Source organism: Macaca thibetana, chromosome 14 (assembly GCF_024542745.1).
Source record: "Macaca thibetana thibetana isolate TM-01 chromosome 14, ASM2454274v1, whole genome shotgun sequence".
NCBI classification, from domain to species: domain Eukaryota; kingdom Metazoa; phylum Chordata; class Mammalia; order Primates; family Cercopithecidae; genus Macaca; species Macaca thibetana.
This window is the reverse complement of record NC_065591.1, coordinates 41,996-66,957: the sequence shown is the minus strand read 5'-3', so window position 1 is coordinate 66,957 and position 24,962 is coordinate 41,996. Positions and strand designations below refer to the sequence as shown.

The 24,962-nt window shown below is 49.6% G+C and overlaps 3 protein-coding genes across 7 annotated transcripts in view; 2 read left to right on the top strand and 1 right to left on the bottom strand.

Moving 5' to 3' along the window:
- The window catches only part of PSMD13 (proteasome 26S subunit, non-ATPase 13), a 65,393-nt gene that overhangs the window by 18,838 nt on the left and 21,593 nt on the right, over positions 1-24,962 (bottom strand). The window lies entirely within an intron of this gene.
- BET1L (Bet1 golgi vesicular membrane trafficking protein like) overlaps positions 1-24,962 on the top strand; it is a 69,036-nt gene that overhangs the window by 31,522 nt on the left and 12,552 nt on the right. The window lies entirely within an intron of this gene.
- Positions 22-24,671, top strand: SIRT3 (sirtuin 3). 5 transcript variants are annotated; one of them, XM_050758950.1, is made up of 7 exons: positions 22-124; positions 3,748-3,939; positions 4,051-4,283; positions 6,920-7,020; positions 15,596-15,757; positions 20,484-20,693; positions 23,399-24,671. In XM_050758950.1, exons 1-7 carry the CDS (start codon positions 45-47, stop codon positions 23,417-23,419), a joined length of 999 nt encoding a protein of 332 aa, XP_050614907.1. In that variant the 5' UTR covers positions 22-44; the 3' UTR covers positions 23,420-24,671. The 5 variants fall into 5 exon arrangements, with proteins under 5 accessions (XP_050614907.1, XP_050614909.1, XP_050614905.1 ...); XM_050758952.1 differs by having other exon boundaries at positions 102-124; positions 3,845-3,939; XM_050758948.1 differs by lacking the exon at positions 22-124 and adding an exon at positions 592-972.

The following is a 24,962-nucleotide window of genomic DNA, read 5'->3' as shown; positions in this document are numbered from 1 at the left end:
AGCCGGCCGGGGGGCGGGGCCCGCTGGTTGCCCGGTAACCGCGCATGTCTGCGCTCGGAACAAAACTCTCCGGCGTTTGCAGCCCGCTTCCCGCGCACCTGGTTGTGCCACTGAGGCTTAAAAAGTATGGGTGCCTGTGGTCGAACCGGCCATGGACTAGCTTTGTGGTGTCAGCCTTTGTGACCCGGAATTGCTCCTCTCAAATGACCTTCCCAGTAGGGTCTTGCGAGGACTAGGTGTAAATATAATGCCTGACCATAGTAAAAGCGCTCAGAAAGTATTAACTGTCACCGCCATCCGGGTTGAAAAAGGTGTGAGCGCAGGATACAGAAATGCTGGCTCCAGGTTTGACCTCCTGGGCGAGAGGTCAGACACCAGACTAGGGAACTTCCTCTACTCGGCCTCAGCGTCTACCAGGTCGCGCCGGAGGCGTGGACACGGAGGCGGGGCCGGGAGGCGGAGGCGGGGCCGGGAGGCGGAGGCGGGGCCGGGAGGCGGAGGCGGGGCCGGGAGGCGGAGGCGGGGCCGGGAGGCGGAGGCGGGGCCGGGAGGCGGAGGCGGGGCCGGGAGGCGGAGGCGGGGCCGGGAGGCGGAGGCGGGGCCGGGAGGCGGAGGCGGGGCCGGGAGGCGGAGGCGGGGCCGGGAGGCGGAGGCGGGGCGAGTCTGGAGGACTCCTCAGGCTGCGGGGAACATGGCGTTCTGGGGTTGGCGCGCCGTGGCAGCCGTCCGGGTGTGGGGCCGGGTAGCTGAACGGGCCGAGGCCGGGGGAGACGTGGGGCCGTTCCAGGCCTGGAGCTGTCGGCTGGTGCTTGGCGGCAGGGACGATGTCAGTGCGGGACCGAGAGGCAGCCGCGGGGTCCGCGGTGAGCCCTTGGACTCGGCGCGCCCCTTGCAGAGGCCTCCCAGACCCGCGGTGCCCAGGGCATTCCGGAGGCAGCCGAGGGCAGCAGCTCCCGGTTTCTTCTTTTCGAGGTATTTTGGGCAAGGACAAGCACTTCTTGCGTGTTCGTTGTCTACACCTCGCCCCCCTTTCTCACCTTGCCGTGTTTCCTTTGAGGCATGTCTGGGAGTTACTTCCGTTCCAACACCCGGGGCCTCCGTCTTTACGCTGATCTGTGGACGTCCTTTACGGGGTTTTGTCGTTTAGTTCACCATTCCCCCATTGAAATATCTTCTAACCTTTAGTTACTTACATCATGCTGTGGTGAATAACCTTGTTTGCACCTCACTTTTTGCATAAATTCCTAGTACTGGGACTGCTAGGTCCAAAAGTATATGCATTTAACGCTTTAATTATCCCTCATAAATGTTGTGCGGTTAATGCTCCCACCCCATGTGATCATACCCGTCTCCATAGTAATTGCATCTAAGAGCTGAGCCTACATAGGAAAAAATCTTAAGGTCCATGGTTGTTAGGTATCAAATGCCCTATAATGGATGAATATTTAAGTAAGTAATGGTACATTGACTTGATGCTGTCTGACACACTGCTGAAAATATTGGTGAAAAGTGAGGCTTGAAGTGGTAGCTCACCCTTGTAATACCAGCTCTTTCGGAGGCTGAGACAGGGCGATAGCTTGAGGCCAGGAGTTCAAGACCAGCCTGGGCAACATAATGAGACCTCCATCTCTACAAAAAATTTAAAAATTAGCCGGGCATGGTGGCGCAAGCCTGTTGTCCCAGTTACTTCTGAGACTAAGGCAAGAGGATCCCTTGAGTCCAAGAGTTCAAGGCTGCAGTGAGCTATGATTGAGTCACTGCACTCCAGCCTGGGTGACAGAGCAAGACTCTTATCTACCTGGGAAAAAAAAGAAAAAAAATGTTTAATAGATCCTGAAACGTCGGCTGGGCGTGGTGGCTCATGCCTGTAATCCCAGCACTTTGGGAGGATGAGGCAAGTGGATAACGAGGTCAGGAGTTCGAGACTAGCCTGGCCAACATGGTGAAACCCCGTTTCTACTAAAATTACAAAAATTAGCTGGGGGTGGTGGTGGGCGCCTGTAATCCCAGCTACTCAGGAGGCGGAGGCAGGAGAATCACCTGAACCCGGAAGGTGGAGGTTGCAGTGAGCTGAGATTGCACCATTGCACTCCAGCCCAGGCGAAAGAGCAAAACTCTGGCCGGGCGCGGTGGCTCAAGCCTGTAATCCCAGCACTTTGGGAGGCCGAGGCGGGTGGATCACAAGGTCAGGAGATCGAGACCATCCTGGCTAACATGGTGAAACCCCGTCTCTACTAAAAATACGAAAAACTAGCCGGGCGCCTGTAGTCCCAGCTACTCGGAGGCTGAGGCGGGAGAATGGCGTGAACCCGGGAGGCGGAGCTTGCAGTGAGCCGAGATCGCGCCACTGCACTCCAGCCTGGGCGACACAGCGAGACTCCGTCTCAAAAAAAAAAAAGAAAGAGCAAAACTCCGTCTCAAACAAAAGATCCTAAAGAGTCAGTCATTCATCCAAGAAGCCCTGACTGAGCTCTTGTTCTGTGCCAGACTCTGTTCTAGGTGCTATGGATGGAGCGGGGACCAGGACCGACAAACACATGGAGCGCATTCTAATATCAGTGATACTCTGCAAGACTGTTAAACAAATCCTTGCTACCCCTGGCCCTAAAGCAGGAGGCACAGGGCTCCCTATGAGGAGTCCATTGCATGGGCTTTCTGCAGTTTGGCTTTGGATTTTGGAGCTCTCTGAATTTGTTCTTTGTGTCCTTTGCACAGTGTCCCTCCCAGGTTGCCCCCATGCCTGCCCCTCAGGGTCCCCCACTCCCAGTGAATTTCACACCATGCAGCATATACTTTAAGCCATACATCTGATGTTCCAGACATTTGGTAAAATGCCGTTTATATGTTATTCAGTGACTCACAAACATTTTATTTACGTAGATGAGGAATGTACTCAGGCACCCTTCGGGATACCTTGGCCTCAGCAGGCACTCAACAGCCATAATAACTTTCATTCCTTTATGCTTCTCTTAACAGTTCATGTTTAGTAGCAGCACAGTAGCTATTTGAGGAATGACTTTAAGTTAATAAATGTCTGAAATGGGGCGTTTAATAGGTGGTGAGATGGTTTTAGAGCCAGGGTTTTCCCTCTTTGCTTCTCGACTACTTGACGAGTTTTCATTAGAAAACCCCTTTGGGGCCGGGCGCGGTGGCTCAAGCCTGTAATCCCAGCACTTTGGGAGGCCGAGACGGGCGGATCATGAGGTCAGGAGATCGAGACCATCCTGGCTAACACGGTGAAACCCCGTCTCTACTAAAAATACAAGAAAATTAGCCGGGCGAGGTGGCGGGCGCCTGTAGTCCCAGCTACTCGGGAGGCTGAGGCAGGAGAATGGCGTGAACCCGGGGAAGCGGAGCTTGCAGTGAGCCGAGATCGCGCCACTGCACTCCAGCCTGGGGCACAGAGCAAGACTCCGTGTCAAAAAAAAAAAAAAAAAAAAAGAAAACCCCTTTGGAGGTTTGCACTCAGAGAGTTGAGTGCCTACTGAGTGTACTGAATTATGAAATGAGCACAGTTCCCATTAACCTGAAATTTTTGCTCCCAAATAAGTCTTGATTCTGATTTATGACTGCTTTCCGTTGTAGCCCACTAGTCATCTGAGAAAGGTGATTATTTTGAGAGGCCTGGGAGGACATACATGGTCATTCTCGATGGTGGGGGTGGTGCAGAGGGCAGAACCATGCTTTCTTGCTATCCTGAGACTGGTCGCTATCTGTTTCCTTTGCTGCTGTGTTTTTTTCTGTCAGTATTAAAGATGGAAGAAGGCCTATATCTTTTTCTGTGGGTGCTTCAAGTGTTGTTGGAAGTGGAGGCGACAGTGACAAGGGGAAGCTTTCCCTGCAGGATGTAGCTGAGCTGATTCGGGCCAGAGCCTGCCAGAGGGTGGTGGCCATGGTGGGAGCCGGCATCAGCACACCCAGTGGCATTCCAGACTTCAGGTACTGCCCGCAGTCCCACCTGCCTTCTGCACTCCCCTCCCCTGCCTCCTGCCCTCCCCACTGCCCGGTTTCTTGCAAAGGCCTCAGAGCCTCTGTCTTCTCTCCCTGCAGATCTCCAGGGAGTGGCCTGTACAGCAACCTCCAGCAGTACGATCTCCCGTACCCCGAGGCCATTTTCGAACTCCCATTCTTCTTTCACAACCCCAAGCCCTTTTTCACTTTGGCCAAGGAGCTGTACCCTGGAAACTATAAGCCCAACATCACTCACTACTTCCTCCGGCTGCTTCATGACAAGGGGCTGCTTCTGCGGCTCTACACACAGAACATCGATGGGCTTGAGAGAGGTGAGCCCTCTGTGAGTCGCACACATTCTTTTTCTCACAGGGAAGGCTCAGGTGCCTGTTTCTGGGGACGGCCGAAGCCTGGTGTTTGTGCTTCTTCCTTGGGACTGTTTTTGAGCCAACTAGTTAGGGCTTTGTTCCCAAGGAAAATGTCTCTGGGTGTTTAAAGGCCACTGCTTGTTCTCCTACATACCTGCAGAGCTGTGTATTTTGGGCAGAAGTTGACATTGTTTTGCCAATCTGGTGTGATGATCTCTCTTTTTTCTTCTCTCTTTTAAAAATTGTATTATGGAATTTTTTTGAGCACACGCAAAGAGAAAAATGTAACGAACCGTCCTGTCCTCATCACCAGCACATAGCCAGTCCTTCCTGCGTCCTCACCACCTTCTTCCAAATCCCCAGATTATTTTGAAGCAAACCTCTCATATTATGAATTTAATCTAGAAATAATATATAAACACATGAATGGATATCTCTAGAGGATACTTTAAAAACAACTCCGGCCAGGTGTGGTGGCTCACATCTGTAATCGCAGCATTTTGGGAGGCCGAGGCAGGTGGATCACCTGAGGTCGGGAGTTCGAGACCAGCCTGGCCAATGTGGCAAAACCCCATCTCTACTAAAAATACAAAAAATTAGCCAGGCATGGTGGTGTGTGCCTGTAATCCCAGGTATTTGGGAGGCTAAGACAGGAGAATCTCTTGAACCCAGCAGGCAGAGGTTGCAGTGAGCCGAGATCATGCCACTTCACTCCAGCCTGGGTGACAGAGGGAGACTCTGTCTCAAAAAAATAAATAAAAATAAAAATAATTAAAAAAAAATAAAACCAACTCTGATACCATTTTCACGCTAAAGAATCACTAGTAATTCCTTAATATTGTCACACCCAGTCTGTGGTGATTTCTTGGCCATATCCACATGGTGCCCAAACCAGCGGTTCACAGGTTGTGCCACCTTCTGGCCGTGCACCTTGCGGAAGCACTTGGTGGGGCCTTTTCCTTAGTGCAGTGCTGCGGACAGGCGCTGGGACAGTCAGCTCTCCGGGAGCCAGGAGCGGCTCAGCCAGTCTGCTGATGTGTTGTCAGGTAAAAAGAGGAGGCACCTTGGCTCCAGGCATGTGTTTCCTTGCCAGAAGGATCCCCTAGCTTGGAACCACAGAGGCAGCAGTGGGTACCCCATGTTGGTGGTCTCTTCTCCCAGAGGTGCAGCAGGGCAGGCCTTGTGGGAAGGCGGGAGCTCCTGGCTGTGAGATTCAGCACTGCTGAGTTAGGGCAGCGACAGGGACTTGGGAAGCCTCCTACAGCGGGGACCATGACAACACTAACACAACCTTCATAGGAAGTCACTTTTTGTCTGTTTTTCTACCAAGCCGTTCTTTTGGAATTTATGATATTTATATCCTCATTTTAACTTGGTATAGAATAGAAAATGTGTTCCTACATATTGGATACAATTTTTTGAGGCAGGGTCTTGGCTCTTTTGCCCAGGCTAGAGTGCAGTGGCATGATCATAGCTCACTATAGCCTGAGCTCTTGGGCTGAAGTGATCCTTTTGCCTCAGCCTCTGGACTAGCTGGGACTACAGGCATGCACTACCATGCCTGGCTAATTTGTAAAATTTTTAAAGACAAGTCTCACTATGTTGCCCAGGCTGGTCTCAAACTCCTGGCCTCAAGTGATCCTCCTGCCTTGGTCTTCCAAAGCACTGGGATTACAGCCGTGAGCCACTGTGCCCAGCCTGGTATTGGATATGATTTTTTTTTTTTTTTTTTGAGACGGAGTCTTGCTCTGTCGCCCGGGCTGGAGTGCAGTGGCCGGATCTCAGCTCACTGCAAGCTCCGTCTCCTGGGTTCATGCCATTCTCCTGCCTCAGCCTCCCGAGTAGCTGGGACTACAGGCGCCCGCCACCTCGCCCAGCTAATTTTTTTGTATTTTTAGTAGAGACGGGGTTTCACCGTGCTAGCCAGGATGGTCTCGATCTCCTGACCTCGTGATCCGCCCGTCTCGGCCTCCCAAAGTGCTGGGATTACAGGCTTGAGCCACCGCGCCCGGCCGGATATAATTTTTTTTTTTTAGAGACAGAATCTCTCTCTGTCGCCCAAACTGGAGGGCAGTAGCACGATCTCAGCTCACTGCAACCTCCAGGTTCAAGCGATTCTCCTGCCTCAGCCTCCCCGAGTAACTGGGACTACAGGTGCCCGCCACCACATCTGGCTAATTTTTGTATTTTTAGTGGAGGTAGAGTTTCACCATGTTGGCCAGGCTGGTCTCAAACTCCTAACCTCAAATGATCTGCCCACCTTGGCCTCCCAAAGTGTTGGGATTACAGGCGTGGGCCACCGTGCCCGACTGGATATAATTTTATTTGAGCTTTTATCAAATGGTGTTTTGTACTGAGTTTTGACAGGCTTTGTTTTAACCGTGATTTGGCTCCAGCTGGGCGCCCCTTTGCTCCCCTGCCTTATTCTGGTTGGTGGTGCATGTAGGTGATATGGGCATGAACACCAGGCTTGAGGACATCGCAACCCAACGGGGTTGTGCCTCCTTCCAGGAGGCCTGCCAAGCCCAGAAGTTGTGCTCTGGGACTTGTGTGCTCATCTTGGAGGCAGCAGCAACACTTAGCTTTGGCTTGAATTTCAGTGTCGGGCATCCCTGCCTCAAAGCTGGTTGAAGCTCATGGAACGTTTGCCTCTGCCACCTGCACAGTCTGCCGAAGACCCTTCCCAGGGGAGGACTTTCGGGTGAGTTATCCTGCTGTCGGTCGTCCTTCGGGTGAGTTATCCTGCTGTCGGTCGTCCTTCGGGTGAGTTATCCTGCTGTCGGTCGTCCTTCGGGTGAGTTATCCTGCTGTCGGTCGTCCTTCGGGTGAGTTATCCTGCTGTCGGTCGTCCTTCGGGTGAGTTATCCTGCTGTCGGTCGTCCTTCGGGTGAGTTATCCTGCTGTCGGTCGTCCTTCGGGTGAGTTATCCTGCTGTCGGTCGTCCTTCGGGTGAGTTATCCTGCTGTCGGTCGTCCTTCTGCAGTTTGCTGTTGGGGTGATCTGGAAAAGTGGTATTTTATAAGCATTGTCTCGAAAGGACAGTTGAACAGTAATAGTATGAAAATTTTTATTTGTAAATTAGAAATTTAATACATGTTTGTAAAACAATTTAAGATAATATAGAAATATGTAGGGAAAGGCCGGGCGCGGTGGCTCAAGCCTGTAATCCCAGCACTTTGGGAGGCCGAGACGGGTGGATCACGAGGTCAGGAGATCGAGACCATCCTGGCGAACACGGTGAAACCCCGTCTCTACTAAAAAAAATACAAAAAAAAAAAAAAACTAGCCGGGTGAGGTGGCGGGCGCCTGTAGTCCCAGCTACTCGGGAGGCTGAGGCAGGAGAATGGCGTAAACCCAGGAGGCGGAGCTTGCAGTGAGCTGAGATCCGGCCACTGCACTCCAGCCTGGGTGACAGAGCGAGACTCCATCTCAAAAAAAAAAAAAAAAAAAGAAGAAATATGTAGGGAAAATGAATCTCCTTTCAGCCAATTCCAGCTGCCCACTTTTTAATTTTTTTCAAGACGGAGTCTTGCTCTGTCACCCAGGGTGGAGGGCAGTGGGGTGATCTTGGCTCACTGCAACCTCCGTCTCCTGGGTTCAAGGAATTCTTCTGCCTCAGCCTCCTAAGTAGCTGGGATTACAGGCATGTACCACCACACCCAGGTAATTTTTTTTTCTTTTTCTGTATTTTTAGTAGTGACAGGGTTTCACCATGTTGGCCAGGCTGGTCTTGAACTCCTGACCTCAGGTGATCCGCCCACCTTGGCCTTCCAAAGTGCTGGGATTACAGGCATGAGCCACCACGCCAGCCCCTGTTGCCCACTTTTAACAGCTTGGTGTATAATATTCCAGGCCTTTTTTAAAAAAAAAAGTGATATGTTTATGTAAACGTGCTACACGTATTTATGTACATACACCTACACACAGTTGAAAAATTTTTTTTCAGGCTGGGCACAGTGGCTCACACCTGTAATCCCAGCACTTTGGGAGGCCAAGGCGGGCAGATCACGAGGTCAAGAGATTGAGACCATCCTGTCTAACACGGTGAAACCCTGTCTCTACCAAAAATAAAAAAATTAGCTGGGCATGGTGGTGGGCGCTTGTAGTCCCAGCTACTCGGGAGGTTGAGGTAGGAGAATTGTTTGAACCTGGGAGGCAGAGGTTGTAGCGAGCCGAGATGGTGCCACTGCACTCCAGCCTGGTGACAGAGCGAGACTCCGTCTCAAAAAACAAAAAAATTCAGCAATGGAGTTATTTTTTTAATTTTTATTTTTTTTGAGTCGGAGTCTCGCTCTGCCGCCCAGGCTGGAGTGCAGTGGCCGGATCTCGGCTCACTGCAAGCTCCGCCTCCCAGGTTCACGCCATTCTCCTGCCTCAGCCTCCCGAGTAGCTGGGACTACAGGCGCCCGCCACCGCGCCCGGCTAGTTTTTTGTATTTTTTAGTAGAGACGGGGTTTCACCGTGTTAGCCAGGATGGTCTCGATCTCCTGACCTCGTGATCCACCCGTCTCGGCCTCCCAAAGTGCTGGGATTACAGGCTTGAGCCACCGCAACCGGCCTGGAGTTATTTTAAGCTTAGTATTCTACAGCTTGATTTTTTACTGAGCAGTTTCATGGATCTCTTGTGTGAATACCCACAGTTCTGCTTACTCTTTTTATTAACTATAGAGTATTACATTTAGCCATTCACGTATTGTGGGACATTCTTTGATGTATGTAATTTTCACTATTAAATAAAATATAACAGTGATACCTATGCTTATGCTGCTATGTACTTCTGTATTTCTGTAGAATGGGTTTCTTAAAATAGAATAGGATAGAGTTGAAAAAAATCTTAAATAAAGATAAAACTCTGAAATGGAGACATGGCACAGGACTTTTTTTATTTACTTATTTTTTATTGAGGTGAATTTTTTTTTTTCTTTTTTTTTTTTTGAGACAGAGTCTTGCTCTGGTCACCCAGGCTGCACGCAATCTCTGCTCACTGCAGCCTTCACCTCCTGGGTTCAAGCAATTCTCCTGCCTCAGCCTCCCGAGTAGTTGGAACTACAGGTGTGTGCCAACACGCCTGACCCATTGTTTTTGGATTTTCAGTAGAGATGGGGTTTCATCATGTTGGCCAGGCTGGTCTCGAACTCCTGACCTCAAGTGATCCACCCAGCTTATTGAGGTGAATTTGACATAACTTAAATTTAACTATTTTAAGGTGTTCAGTTCATTGGCATTTGGTACCTTCACAGTGTGGGTACCCATCATCTCTATCAAGTTCCAGAACATGCTGATTACCCCAGAAGAAAACCTTGTACTATTAAGCCACCGCGCCCAGCTAATGGTTTTTGTATTTCTAGCAGAGATGTGATTTCACCATGTTGGCCAGGCTGCTCCTGCACTTCTGACCTCAGGTGGTTCACCCGCCTCAGCCTCCCAAAGTGTTGGGATTACAGGCATGAGCCACTGTGCCCTGCCCATGTTTAACTTTTTTGTTTGTTTGTTTTGAGACGAGTCTCGCTCTGTCACCAGGCTGGAGTGCAGTGGCGCAATCTTGGCTCACTGTACCCTCCGCCTCCAGGGTTCAAGCGATTCTCCTGCCTCAGCTTCCTGAGTATCTGGGACTACAGGCGCCCGCCACCACGCCTGGCTGATTTTTGTATTTTAGTAGAGACAGGGTTTCACCGTGTTGGCCAGCATGTCTCAATCTCTTGACCTGGTGATCCGCCCACCTCAGCCTCCCAAAGTGCTGGGATTACAGGCGTGAGCCACCGCGCCCGGCCCGTGTTTAACTTTTTGAGGAGCGAATATACTGTTTTCTGCAGAAGCTGGACCATTTTACATTCCACCAACGGTGTGCAAGGGTCTCCTCTTATCCATATCCCAACACTTACTCTCCATTTTTTTTTTTGAGACGGAGTCTTGCTCTGTCGCCCAGGCTGGAGTGCAGTGGCCGGATCTCGGCTCACTGCAAGCTCTGCCTCCTGGGTTCACGCCATTCTCCTGCCTCAGCCTCCCGAGTAGCTGGGACTACAGGCACCCGCCACCTCGCCCGGCTAATTTTTTTGTATTTTTTAGTAGAGACGGGGTTTCACCTTGTTAGCCAGGATGGTCTCGATCTCCTGACCTCGTGATCCGCCCGTCTCGGCCTCCCGAAGTGCTGGGATTACAGGCTTGAGCCACCGCGCCCGGCCTCCATTTTTTAATTACAGCTATCCCTGTGGGTGGGAACTGGTAACCCGTTGTAGCACTGATTGGTGTTTTCCTAATGATTCAGATATCAAACATCTTTCCATGTACTTTTTGGCCATTTGTGTATCTTTGGAGATTGAATTCCTTTGCGCATTGTTTAATTGTGTTGTCTTGGCCGGGCGAGGTGGCTCAAGCCTGTAATCCCAGCACTTTGGGAGGCCGAGACGGGCGGATCACGAGGTCAGGAGATCGAGACCATCCTGGCTAACACAGTGAAACCCCGTCTCTACTAAAAAAAAAAATACAAAAACTTAGCCGGGCGAGGTGGCAGGCGCCTGTAGTCCCAGCTACTCGGGAGGCTGAGGCAGGAGAATGGCGTGAACCCGGGAGGCGGAGCTTGCAGTGAGCTGAGATGCGGCCACTGCACTCCAGCCTGGGTGACAGAGCGAGACTCCGTCTCAAAAAAAAAAAAAAAAAAAAAAAATTGTGTTGTCTTTTTTATTGTTAAGAGTCCTTTATATATTCTGGAAGCTAGATCCTTATCAGACACATAGTTTGCAAGTATTTTCTGCCATTCTGTAGGTTGTCTTTTTTACTTTCTTGATGATATCTCTTGATGCATGAAAGTATTGATTTTTGATGAAATCCAGTTTATCTATTTTTTTCTCACTCTTTTGGAATATCTGAGAAATGGTATCATTTTACCCCTATGTTTTCTTATAAGAGTTGTATAGTTTAAAGCTTTTACATTGAGTTCTTTGATCCCTTTTGAGTTAATTTTTGTGTGTGCTGTGAGGTAGGGATCCAGCTTCATTTTCTTGTATGTGGATATGTAATTGTTCCAGCACCGTTTTTTAAACGGAAACTGTGGTCTTGGCATTCTTGTTGAAAGTCAGTTGGCCTAGGTGTACGGTTATTTCTGGATTCTCAGTTCTATTTCATTGTTATATGTATATCCTTGTGCCTGCACTGTCATGTTTTGGTCACTATAGCTTTGTAGTAAGTTTTGAACTTAGGAAGTGTGAGTCCAGCACATATAGAAACTTAATATATGCGTATTATTCTTTTTATCAACTCATTCATTCATTGAATGACCAATTTATTCCACAAATAGTTTGGTCTGCTCAGTGCCAGGCCTTTTGCTGGGTTCTGTGGATATGAAAACAAATTAAGGTGGAGTCATCCAACAGTTACAGTTGGGTGCCATACCAGTTTTACTGCAGATATGTACTGGATGCTATGCTGAGTCAGCTGTAGGAACAGAGCAGGCTGGGAAGCACCTTGGAGATGAGGCTGTCTGGGTGTAAGAGTCTGTTTCTGGCAGCAGAGACCTGGAGTATGGGAGGCCTGCTTGCCCTGTTAGGATTTGAACTGTATCCTGACGATCATGGGAGGCATTGAAGAATATTTAGGCAGGAAAATGATGTGAAGGGATTTGCATTTAAAAGAGATTATGAGGGGCTGGGCACAGTGGCTCACACCTGTAATACCAGCACTTTGGGAGGCCTAGACAGGCAGGTCACCTGAGGTGGGGAGTTTGAGAGCAGCCTGGCCAAAATGGTGAAATCCCATCTCTACTAAAAATACAAAAATCAGCTGGGTGTAGTGGTGCACCTGTAATCCCAGATGCTCAGGAGGCTGAGGCAGGAGAATCGCTTGAACCCGGGAGGGGGAGATTTCTGTGAGCTGAGATCGCACCACTGCACTCCAGCCTGGGTAACAGAGTGAGACTCCATCTCAAAACAAAATAAATAAATAAATAAGAGAATAAAATAGATAATTTGGGCAACAAGTTGTTGTTAATTCCCCGCCTTTGTTCTCCTCCTTCAGTACTGTGTTGGCTGTTCTGAATCTTTTGCCTTTTCATGTAAATTTCCGAAACTGTTGCTATCTGTTCTCTGCCTGTTTTATTTTTGTTGTTGTTGTTTGGGTTTTTTTTTTTTTTTTTTTTTTTTTTTTTTGAGACAGAGTCTTGCTCTGTCGCCCAGGCTGGAGTGCAACGGTATGATCTCGGCTCACTGCAACCTCCGCCTCCCAGGTTCTAGCGATTCTCTTGCCTCAGCCTCCTGAGTAGCTGGAATTACAGGCGCGTGCTGCCACGCCCAGCTAATTTTTGTATTTTTAGTAGAGATGGGGTTTCATCTCTACTATGGGGTCAGGCTGGTCTCGAACTCCTGACCTCGTGATCCGCCCACCTCAACCTCCCAAAGTGCTGGGATTACAGGCATGAGCCACCGTGTCCAGCCTCTCTGCCTGTTTTTTAAGACTTTTGTCTTTGGAGTTTTGCAGTTTCTCCATGCTGGTTTTCCATATGAATTTCCTTTGATTTCTTCTGCGTAAAATTTGTGGGCCAGGTGGGCGCAGAGGCTCACGCCTGTAATCCCAGCACTTTGGGAGACCAGGTGGGTGGATCGCCTGAGGTCAGGAGTTCGAGACCAGCCTGACCAACATGGAGAAACCCCATCTCTACTAAAAATACAAAATTAGCCGGGCATGATGGTGCATGCCTATAATCTCAGCTACTCGGGAGGCTGAGGCAGGAGAATTGCTTGAACTCAGGAGGTGGAGGTTGTGGTGAGCCAAGATTAGGCCATTGCACTCCAGCCTGGGAAACAGGAGAGAGACTCCATCTCAAAAAAAAAAAAAAAATTGTAGACCTTCCTTGAGAAAAATAAAATACAATTCTAGGCCAGGCGCGGTGGCTCATGCCTGTAATCCCAGCACTTTGGGAAGCTGAGGCGGATGGATCACCTGAGTTAGGAGTTTGAGACCAGCCTGGCCAACATGGTGAAACCCCGTCTCTACTAAAAATACAAAAATGAGCCACGTGTGGTGGCACCCATCTGTAATCCCAGCTGCTTGGGAAGCTGAGGCAAGAGAATTGCTGGAACCCAGGAGGCAGAGGTTGCAGTGAGCCGAGATTATGCTACTGCACTCCAGCCTGGGTGACAGAGTAAGATGCCATCTCAAAAAAATAAAATACAAAATAAAATTCTAAGCCCTGCAACCAACTGAATGGACCCCTCCCCTTGGTCAAGGGAACCCCAGAGAAACCTTGGAAGTCAGTTCCTGGCCATAGCAGGAGGGGAGGTCAGATGTGCCTCATTATACCCCTCCCTCCCCAACCACCATTAGGCTTTCTTCACTAAGGGCTAAACAGAAACCAACACTTTTCAAAGACTCCATACTGCTAATGTGGATTACTGGCTTATCTTCCCAGATACAGATCAAAGGCAAGATGAGATGAATGGTTCCTTCACCCTTCCCTGAGAGGTCTGCTTAGTTCTCTTCCTCTGTTTCCTTCTGTCACTTCCTGAAGTCTCACAAGTACTTAACCATTCACCTCACAGCCACCCTCCCCCTTTGAAGGACCACGTATAATTACTAAACTTCCTGAGAACCTCTTGGGACAAAAACAACCACAGATGTGCTTGTGACTCATGTTTTTCCTGTGGGCACCCTCATGCTGGCTCAGTAGCCCTCGCTTGCTTGAGATCCTGAATCTGTGGGTTGGTGTCTTTCATGGTTGCTGGATAATACTCGGCTGTTATCTTGGGATATGCATTGCCCCTGGCCCACTATCTGGCCCCTCTCTTTAGGGACCTCTGATTGAACCTACGTTAGTCCTTCTCTCTCCTGCTGTTCCTGATCACTCTTCTGTTCTTTCATTGCTCCTCCTTGTGCTGCGTTCTGGGTGATTTCTTCTGGTCTTTCTTCCGGTTTGCTAATATTGTGTTTTCTGTTATAAAGTCCTTCCATTGAGTGTTTGCTGCTTTCTTTTTTCCCAAAACCAACTCGAAACAGACGTTGAGCTTTAATTTTTTATTTCTGTACTTTTTATTTCTAGAAGTTCTGTTTGGTTATTTTTCACGTCTGCTACATTATTTTTTAATAGTTTTGTATCTTTGATAGTTTTTTTTTTTTTTTTTTTGAGATGGAGTCTCACTCTGTTGCCCAGGCTGCAGTGCAGTGGCGCAATCTCAGCTCACTGCAACCTCTGCCTCCCTGGTTCAAGCAATTCCCCTGCCACAGCCTCCCAAGTAGCTGGGATTACAGGTGCGCACCACCACGCCTGGCTAATTGTTTGTGTTTTAGTAGAGACAGGGTTTCACCATGTTGGCCAAGACAGTCTGATCTCCTGACCTCATAATCCGCCCACCTCGGCCTCCCAAAGTGCTGGGATTACAGGCCTGAGCCACTGCGCCTGGCCTTTAATAGATTTTTCAAGTTCGTCTTTTTTTTGCTTCCTTAATTTTTTTTTTTTTACTATACCCCATGCCTCCAAGATAACAGTTTTTTCTTTTTAATTTAGATATAATACAGTTTTACTGTGTATCCAAGATTATCTGAAATCTTTTGTGGGTCTCTTTCTTTTGTCTTTTGTTTCTGTTGCTTCTTGCTGGATTGAGCCTGCTTAAAACAAGCCCCGTTAGCGGTAAAGGTTTCCCTTAGAAAGTCAGGTGTCTTCCTCTGTAACTCTCTCCCTTTTCCATCTGCTCCAAGGCATTAGTTTATATTAGTCTTGACTCAGTGAAGTTGTGTCTACTTCACCTTGGCCAGTAGGGAAGCAGTGTTTGGCAGATGTTCCTCCTAATAATGCCAGCCAGTGAGTGAAGCCGACCTGAAAGCCTCCCCGGGCTGAGGCAATGACATGATCACTGAAGCTCAAACCAGAGACAGTTTCACCTTGTGACCGAATGATGTTCGGTGTAGGCCAAATGCCTGCAGACTACTGTTGGAGGACCGGTGTGGTCTACCGGGTGTTTTCTTAGCACCAGAATGTCTCTGGTCACCATCCCAGGTGTAGAGCACGGTGTTAGATATGCTAGATGCCTGCCGAAGTAATAATGGGTGAAACGTATGATGTCCAAGATTTGCTTTTAAATGCTCCAACACCTCCTCCCAGATTCTGGAGGGCTATGACACAATCAGCTGTGAAAACTGGTAATTCCTAAAGCTGGGTACATGGGGGTTCATGATACCTCTCCCACCTTTTTTGGGGGAGAATGTTTGACACTTTAATAAGAACTTGTTGCCTTTTCCTTTTACAGGGTGTTGCAGGCATCTTCCTCAGGCCTGTTTTCTCTGTTTTCCAGGCTGACGTGATGGCAGACAGGGTTCCCCGCTGCCCGGTCTGCACCGGCGTTGTGAAGCCCGACATTGTGTTCTTTGGGGAGCCGCTGCCCCAGAGGTTCCTGCTGCACGTGGTTGATTTCCCCATGGCAGATCTGCTGCTCATCCTCGGGACCTCCCTGGAGGTTTGTCAGCCTGTGCAGGGAGGAGGCTGGAGGGCAGGGGAAGGGAGGGGTACAGAAATCATCTCATGGGCCCTTCTGGGGCTGGTGCCACTTTCGGAAAGTGAGTGGATTCAGCTGGGGTTCCAGGCTGAGGGAACAGCAGCCTGTGCGGGAGACAGGAAGGTAGGAAGCTGCTGCGCTTTGGAGGTGGTATAGGTGCGGGTGGGGCACCACGTGTGAGGAGAAGGGAGGAGGAAAGGGGGTGTCGGGATGAGGTGGAGGGGCAGGCCTCCCAGGTCAGATTAGGAATACTGATGCTGCGTTGGGAGTAGTGATAAATCCAAAGGGACTGGCCCAGGGACGTAGCTGCACCCTTGGGGTCAGAGAGGCCTCTGGGGAGTGGAGAGTGGAGCAAGCAGTGCCAGGAGGCTGGTCCTGAAGAAGGTGGAGCTGTGGTCACCTGAGGGACAGCGAGGAGGGGGACTGGACTTGCAGCCTGTGTTGTTTTGGGGGTGTGAGAAGGCGGCGTCTGGCTTGTTCTGTAAAGTCAGGGCATTTGCTGGTGAGGCGTGATTTGGGAGGGAGGATGCCCAGCTCGGTTCTGTGCATGTCTCAGGTGCCTGGGAAACGCCCCCTGGATGTGGCCAAGCAGCTGTTCTGCATCTGCGTCTGAAGCTCAGGAAATTCCTAAAAGCTGTGATGAGTCACGCAGTGTGTGTGTGACTGGATATAGGCACCAAGGGCAGAAGGGCCAGAAAGACCTGTGCTTCGAGGGGCCCAGGGCAGCCGCAGGGCCCAGAGCGTATGTTTGTTCGGGCCTTCATTGTGTGCTGGGCCCTGCTCCAGTGCTTTCAACATCCACAGTCAGATGTCAGTGTAAGAAGTTATGTAGTTTGTGAGGAGATGATTGATGTTCTGGGAAAGATAACAAGTAGGAAAGAAGGGCTAGGAGGGTTGGGAACCAGCTGCAGTGTCAAGCCAGGCAGGTGGATTTGGAGCTAAGAGTTTACCAAGGTGAGGGGGTCTGGCAGAGGACACTGCACAGGTGACAAACAGCAAGGAGGGTGGGGCGACGTCAGCAGTGACGGGCATGGGCTGGAGCAGAGAAGGAGGTGGGGCACAAGTGTCATCTCATGGGAGGCTGGCGCTGCCTCAGAAGATGAATGGATTCAGCTTGGGTTCCAGGCCAGAGCTTGGAAGTTGAGAGGACTCCTTTGGGTGCTGGGCTGTGAGCCCACCACGGGGGCAAGACTAGGAGCAGCAGACCCAGCAGGGCCCTTGTAGGTAATCACCGGCTGGCACTGGCTGGGGGCCGGGTAAAGCCAGCAGAGGCTGAGGGGTGCTGGAGTCTGGGTGTGTGTGAACGCAGAGTGGGCGTGCTGGCGCGGTGCATGGGAGGGCGTGGATTCCCAAGGACTCCAGGACTGTGGCTGGAGCAGCTAGAAAGATGGAGCCGCCATTTCCTGAGATGGAGAAGCCTGGTAGGTGGGTTTGGGGGAGCTCAGGAACTCAGCCTTGTTTCCACGGATTTGAGGATGTACTGTGGACTGGAGGTGTTGAGCAGGTAGATATGAGTCTGGAGTCCAAGAAGGCCCAGAGGCAGGAGCTGGGGTGCTGGAGTGAGCAGACAGGAGAGCCCAGGGTGTGGACAGACATGAGAATGCCATGCTAGGCCTAGGATGGAGGGACAGACACAGCAGGAGCAGTCAGAGGGGCCATGGTGGTCAGCAGAGTGCGGGCTGAGAGCAGCTGACCATGCTGGCCACCAGGTGTGGACACTCGGGCCACCAGCCGTCTTTATTATTGAAGTGAAATGAAAATGGCCTTTTTCCTTATTATAAGTTTGAAAAGATTCATACAGGGCCGGGCACAGGGGCTCACGCCTGTAATCCCAGCACTTTGGGAGGCCGAGGCGGGCGGATCACGAGGTCAGGAGATCGAGACTATCCTGGCTAACATGGTGAAACTCCGTCTCTACTAAAAAAAAAAAAAGATACAAAACATTAGCCGGGCGTGGTAGTGGGCGCCTGTAGTCCCAGCTACTTGGGAGGCTGTGGCGGGAGAATGGCGTGGACCAGGGAGGTGGAGCTTGCAGTGAGCTGAGATCGCGCCACCGCACTCCAGCCTGGGTGACAGAGAAAGACTCCGTCTCAAAAAAAAAAAACAAAAAAAAAAGAAAGAAAATATTCATACATTATATAAAGATATAAAGCAAAGAATCAACTTTTTAATCCCACCAACTGTTAGCATTTTATTCTGTGTCCTCTCAGGTTTCTTTTTCTGTACAAATGCACACGTACAGATGGTAATTTTTAACTAAAAGTTGGACAGCACTGTACATTCTATTCTGCAGCCTGCTGTTTTCATGTAACAATGTGAGTCCATGGAGATCTGCTGCCTTGTTAATGCTGACAGTTTCCCTTATACGGATATGAGGTCCCACCTGAGAGGCCCATGTCTGTAAACACGGTGCCATCGTGAACTGAATGAGCTGGTGTCACGCATGGACTCTGTCTCATGTGCTTTGTGGACGAAATATTAATGTGTTTGACTATGGAGTACCACTCCGGATCCCCTTTAGGTGTGACATAGTATGTGGGGTGTAAACCATATGATCTTTTTTAAAATCTCAAAAATTCTGAAACATATTCAGCCACAAGAGCTTTAACATAGATTTTGTGGATTTAATACAAAGTTTATGTAAGCAATTTCTTACTGATGGACAATGACAATAAATTGTATATAATTTTTGTATTAAAAGTAATGCTGGGCCAGGCACTGTGGCTCACACCTGTTATCCCAGCACTTTGGGAGGCCAAGGCAGTAAGATTGCCTGAAGCTAGGCATTTGAGACCAGCCTGGGCAGTATAGTCAGACCTCGTCTCTACAAAAAATAAAAAGATAGCCAGGTGCGGTCTGTGTAGTTGCAGCTATTTGAGAGGCTGAGGCAGGAGGATTGCTTGAGCCCAGGAGTTTGAGGTTATAGTGAACTATGATCATGCCACTGCATTCCAGCCTGGGCAACAGAATGAGATCCCACGCTGTAGCAAATATCCCTGTGTGTCACCCTGACCTACCCATGCAAGTGCTCCTGAAGGGTAAGTGCTGATAAATATTGAGAACTTGCCTTCCAGAAAGATGTAACAATTACATTGCCACAAACTGTGTTTTTGTGTAGCCATTTTCTCACATCCTCACCAAAACCAAAATCACACAAATCAAATTGGTTAAAAAATGCATGTGTGTGTGTGGAGGGGGGTGTGGATTTTGCATTTCTGTAGTAAAGAATGAAATTCATCTTTTCATGTTTATTGGCCAGTTGTGTTTCCTCTCTTTGGATTGTATATTTATATCTCTTGTCCATTTTTCATTGGGTCATTGTAAATTAGCAATATAAATTAGTTTTAATTTTAATAGAAATTAAATAATATAATATAAATCAATTTTAAGGTTAATATAAATTTCTTTTCTTTTTGTTTTGAGACAGAGTTACGCTCTGTCTCCCAGGCTGGAGTGCAGTGGCACGATCTCGGCTCACTGCAACCTCCACCTCGCAGGCTCAAGCCATTCTCCTGCCTCAGCCTCCCGAGTAGCTGGGACTACAGGTGCCTGCTACCACGCCCAGCTAATTTTTGTGTTTTTAGTAGAGACGGGGTTTCACCATGTTGGCCAAGCTGGTCTTGAACTCCTGACATCAGGTGATCCACCTGCCTTGTCCTCCCAAAGTGCTGGGATTATAGGCATGAACCACTGTGCCCGGCTATTAATAGAAATTTCATTATAAATTAGTTCATACATTATATGTTTATAAATGAGTTTATCAATTAGCAATATAAACTATTGTCATATGTTGTAAATATTTTTGCAGTTTATGATGAGAGGTTTTTAAAAATTTTTAATTTTCTACATAGTAGTTTTATGTAGATACTGATGTAATAGTATTTACATAGTCAGATCTGTCATTTTCCTTTGCCTTATCTGACTTCAGTTTTCACATCTAAAATGTTTTTCCCTATCCTTACTTGTAAACTCTCAGTTTTCTTCAAGAACTGTTTTGTTTACATTGAAACCTTTAATCCATTTGAATTTTTTTTCAATGGGAGGTAGGAATGGAGCATTTTCCTCCCAGATAATGAGCCAGTTTTAATGCCATTTATTAATGTGTCCATTTTTTACCTTGTTCCTCTTAAAAGACGCTTTGAGAGTTGTATGAAGAAGCCTGATGGCACCGAGCTAGGCCTCTCTAGAGGCTGGGTGGTGAAGACCATGGAGAGACGTAACAGTAACTCCTGCTTGGGGGCACCAGCTTCTCTGGGTGCCCGATGCTGGTGGTGGCTGTCACTGCAAGCAGGGCTAGCCAGAGGAGATGGACGAGTCTGTGCTGTCGTCCCTCTGTGGCATGCGGAGACAGCGAGCTGGGGAGGACAGGGAGAACAGAACGTGCTCACAAAGAGGAGGTAGGAAGGTTGGATCCCTGGTGAGCCTTGGAACGGAGGTGGGGAGAAGCAAGGATGTGTGGAAGCAGCAAGGAGTGGAAGAGAGGGAGGCTGAGGGGAGGAAAGAGAGTCACTGAGGCCAAGCGGCAGGAGCTCAACTGAAGAAATGAGATTGGTGGTGGGTTTTCTGTGTATCGCCGGGTCTGACTGCCAGTCTGCTGCTCCTCCAAGGCCTCAGTGGCTGTGGCACGAAACATCCTGCGGGGCTTGTAGGGTGGACACTGTACCCTCACATTTGGGCCATTTTTCAGGTGGAGCCTTTTGCCAGCTTGACCGAGGCCGTGCGGAGCTCTGTTCCCCGACTGCTCATCAACCGGGACTTGGTGGGACCCTTGGCGTGGCGTCCTCGCGGCAGGGACGTGGCCCAGCTGGGGGACGTGGTTCACAGCGTGGAAAGGCTAGTGGAGCTTCTGGGCTGGACAGAAGAGATGCGGGACCTCGTCCGGCGGGAAACTGGGAAGGTACAGACGCTGAGGAGGACCATCCAAGGGGCTGCCCTCCTCACTGCTCTAGGGTGTGCTCCATCTGGTATGGAGCCCCACTGGCTAACACGGTAACAGTCGTAACCGATGATGCTGTGAATCCTGCACCAGGCGCTACCTGGACCTGATTGGGTATTACTTTCAATAACTCCATTTAGAGATGAAGAAACAGATGGTAACAGGCCAAGCAGGGACACGTCCAGACACTCAGGGCTGATGAGTCTGTACTCTTAACAGACTGTAGGCGTTATCTTCACTCCCTAAAGTAAAGCAGCCAACAGTGTTCCTCTAAGGCCTGGTATGTGATTCTGAGATGATACGGGTTAAAGAACTTTGAGAAGCTAAAGTTCTCTGCATCTGTGTGGGATGAAGGCTCCATTAGTGATGCTTTTCGGAAGTAATTGGTATGAGAGCCATTGATCGATTATAATCCGCTGAGGAAAGCCAAAGGGGCTCGATGCTTTCTTTCTAAGAGATTCCAAACCGCCTGTAAACAAGTGAAGTTACGGAAAATGCAGTTTCCCATGAGAATCATGTAGCATGTGTAGCCTTGATATTAAGGGTTTTCAGTGGGAGGTAGCATTAAGCATTTAAAGTCCAGCGTTGCCGGGCGCGGTGGCTCACGCCTGTAATCCCAGCACTTTGGGAGGCTGAGGCAGGTGGATCACGAGGTCAGGAGATCGAGACCATCCTGGCTAACATGGTGAAACCCCCGTCTCTACTAAAAATACAAAAAAAAAAATTAGCCAGGCATGGTGGTGCGTGCCTGTAGTCCCAGCTACTCGGAGGCTGAGGCAGGAGAATGGCGTGAACCCAGGAGGCAGAGCTTGCAGTGAGCCAAGGTGGTGCCACTGCACTCCAGCCTGGGCGACAAAGTGAGACTCCGTCTCAAAAAAAAAAAAAAAGTCCAGCGTTATGATTACAGGCAGATGTGACACTGTCCAAAGGGGATTTCACCAGTGTATTAGTGTGTTCTCATGCTGCTAATAAAGGCATACCTGAGACTGGGTCATTTATAAAGGAAAGAGGTTTAATGGACTCACAGTTCCATATGGCTGTGGGGGCCTCACAATCACAGTGGAAGACAAGGAGGAGCAAAGTCCCGTCTTCCACGGCGGCGGGCAAGAGGACGTGTGCAGGGGAACTGCCCTTTCGAAAACGGTCAGATCTTGTGAGACGTACTCACTACCACAAGAACAGCATGGAAAAGCCCCGCCCCCATGATTCAGTGACTTCCACTTGGCCCATCCTTACAATTCAAGGTGAGATTTGGGTGGGGACACAGCCAAACTGTATCAACCAGAATATATCACAATTGATGCTCCTCTTGTCTTCCAAGGCAGGTGTCTTAGGAAATCCTGATCCTTTTTCCTCGTCCACAGCTGTGGCTGCCTCGTGGCTCAGGGCCATGGGGTCAGCACTCTCCTCACCTCCACCAGTCCGAGACCTCCAACCTCTGGTCGCAGGCTGATTTTTTACCAATCATGGTCACTTCATTATGGTAGCAGGGAACCCAGCTAACAACGAGACTTAAACGCTGAGAGGCGAGTGCCTCCTGGCCAGCTCACAAGGCAGCAGAGGTCTTAGATCAGTCCAGTAGGCTTTTTTGAGGGAGCCCTTTCCTGCTCTGACTTCCTATTTTTTTTTTTTTTTTTTTTTTTTTTTGAGACGGAGTCTCGCTCTGTCGCCTGGGCTGGAGTGCAGTGGCCGGATCTCAGCTCATTGCAAGCTCCGCCTCCCGGGTTCACGCCATTCTCCTGCCTCAGCCTCCCGAATAGCTGGGACTACAGGCACCCGCCACCTCGCCCGGCTAGTTTTTTGTATTTTTTTTAGTAGAGACGGGGTTCCACCGTGTTAGCCAGGATGGTCTCGATCTCCTGACCTCGTGATCCGCCCGCCTCGGCCTCCCGGAGTGCTGGGATTACAGGCTTGAGCCACCGCGCCTGGCCATTTTCTTTTTTTTGTAACGGAGTTTCACTCTTATTGCCCAGGCTAGAGTACAGTGGCGCGATCTCGGCTCACTGCATCCCTGCCTCCCGGGTTCAAGTGATTCTGCTGCCTCAACCTCCTGAGCAGCTGAGATTACAGGCGAGCGCCACCACGCCCGGCTAGTTTTTGTACTTTTAGTAGAGACGGAGTTTCACCACGTTAGTCAGGCTGGTCTCAAACTCTTGACCTCAGGTGATCCACCCGCCTCAGCCTCCAAAGTGCTGGGATTACAGGTGTGAGCCAGCTTCCCCGGGCCCAACTTCTGTTTTCATAGAAAAGCAGATTATAATTCTGGTAGCTCCTGTGGGGTTCTGGAAGTGGCCCAACAGGATTTGAACTGTGTAATGTAGTTTCACACAAATGTACGTAAAATGGGTTATGATTTTTTGGTTTTTAAAGAATTACTATCCAAGGGGTTACTTTTCCAAATAGTGCATGGTTTTAAGCACACGAGCATCAGTACATCTTGATTTGGGCACTTCAGGTCCCTTAGAATGAGGCTCTCCGTTTAGCCACCCTGCTCTGCCCAGGCCTGCTGGGATGCTCTTAGCCTGCACAGCAGCAGTATTTGCAGAATGCAGCTTGTTTTGTGAGATATTTTGCATGTTTGCAGCTAGATCTGTTTGACCAGAGATCTGCTGGCCTGCCTGGGTGTGTTAAGAGACAGCTGATACCCTCTGTCTTCTGTGTTCCAGCTTAATGGACCAGACAAATAGGATGATGGCTGCCCCCACACAATAAATGGTGACGTAGGAGACATCCACATCCCAATTCTGACGAGACCTCATGGCTAATTTTGGTGAAACCAGAATATGTGAACTGAGTGGACACCAGAGGCTGCCACTGGAACGTCTTCTCAGGCCGTGAGCTGTGCTGCGCTGACTGGTAGGGTTGTGTTTACGTTCAGGGCCACCCCGTCACATATACAAAGGAGCTGCCTGTTTGCTGTGTTGAACTCTTCACTCTGCTGAAGCTCTTAGTGGAAAAAGCTTTCTTCTGTGACCCTCTTGAACTGAACAGACTGACTGGAATCCCAGACCGAGTTTGCTTTCTGTGCCCAGGTGAAGGGCAAGCTCAGCATCTGTTGGTTAGAAGATCCAGACTTGGGCCGAGCAGCCCCCACCCAGCCCTCTTCATGTCCCAAAGTGTAGTCCTGAGGCCCTAGTGCTGCACTTCTAGCATGTTGGTCTCCTTTAGTAGGGCTATTTTTAATGGGAGAAAATCTGTTCTTTATTTCCAGCATGAAATACATTTCATCTCCTCAAAGGGACTGCAAGGTTGACATGAGTTGGAAAGGGAACCCTGGAATACATGGCATCCCCTCTATTGGAACAGTCTGAGGACTGAAGGCATTTGTCCCTGGATTTATTGGAGATGGCCCAGCTCCTCCCTCTGAAGGTGGTCACATTCTGTTGACTCTCCATACTCAGCCTCTCCTCCAGAAACAGATCGGTTCCAGAACATTCCAGCACTTTCTATCTGGTCTCCTTGTCCCCACACTAGTCCCCCTCCCCCAGGGCTTCCTCCAGTGACAGTTAGAGCTAATCTCTGAGACAGGGAAGGCATTACTCACTTCAAACCCAGGCTGAGTCCTGGCCACCTGCTGGATTGTGACATATGAGGTGGAATCCACTGAGCTCCCACTTCTGCACAGGCTCCTTCTGGGGCAGCACCAAGGCCCAGCTCTGATGGCTCGCCCTGTCAGGCACCAGCTGCTTCCTCCTGGGCTCTTACCCACATGCACATCCTCCTTCCTAGCATCGGATTACCTGCGTGTTTCCCCAGACAAAAGCACTTCCCATTCCTGAACCTTGCCTACCCTGGGCTGAGCTGATGGGAATCGATTTAATGACAGTGACTCCCAGGAAGGGGGTCCTGTGACTTTGCTCTGGTAAGAACAAAAGGTGGAACTGGTGACCTAGGAAAAGTGTTGAATTCTAAAAAGAATGAAATTAGTTTCTAACTCTAGTTAATGTTCCTTTTTTTATTTTATTTTTTTGAGAGTCTTGCTCTGTCGCTCAGGGTGGAGTGCAGTGTTGTGATCTCAGCTCACTGCAACTTCCGCCTCCCAGGTTTAAGCGATTCTCCTGCCTCAGCCTCCTGGGTAGCTGGGACTACAGATGTGTCCCACCACGCCTAGCACAGGGGCATATTTGTAATAGAGACGGGTTTTGCTGTGCTGGCCAGGCTGGTCTCAAACTCCTGGCTTCAAGTGATCCACCCGCCTCGGCCTCCCAAAGTGCTGGGATTACAGGCATG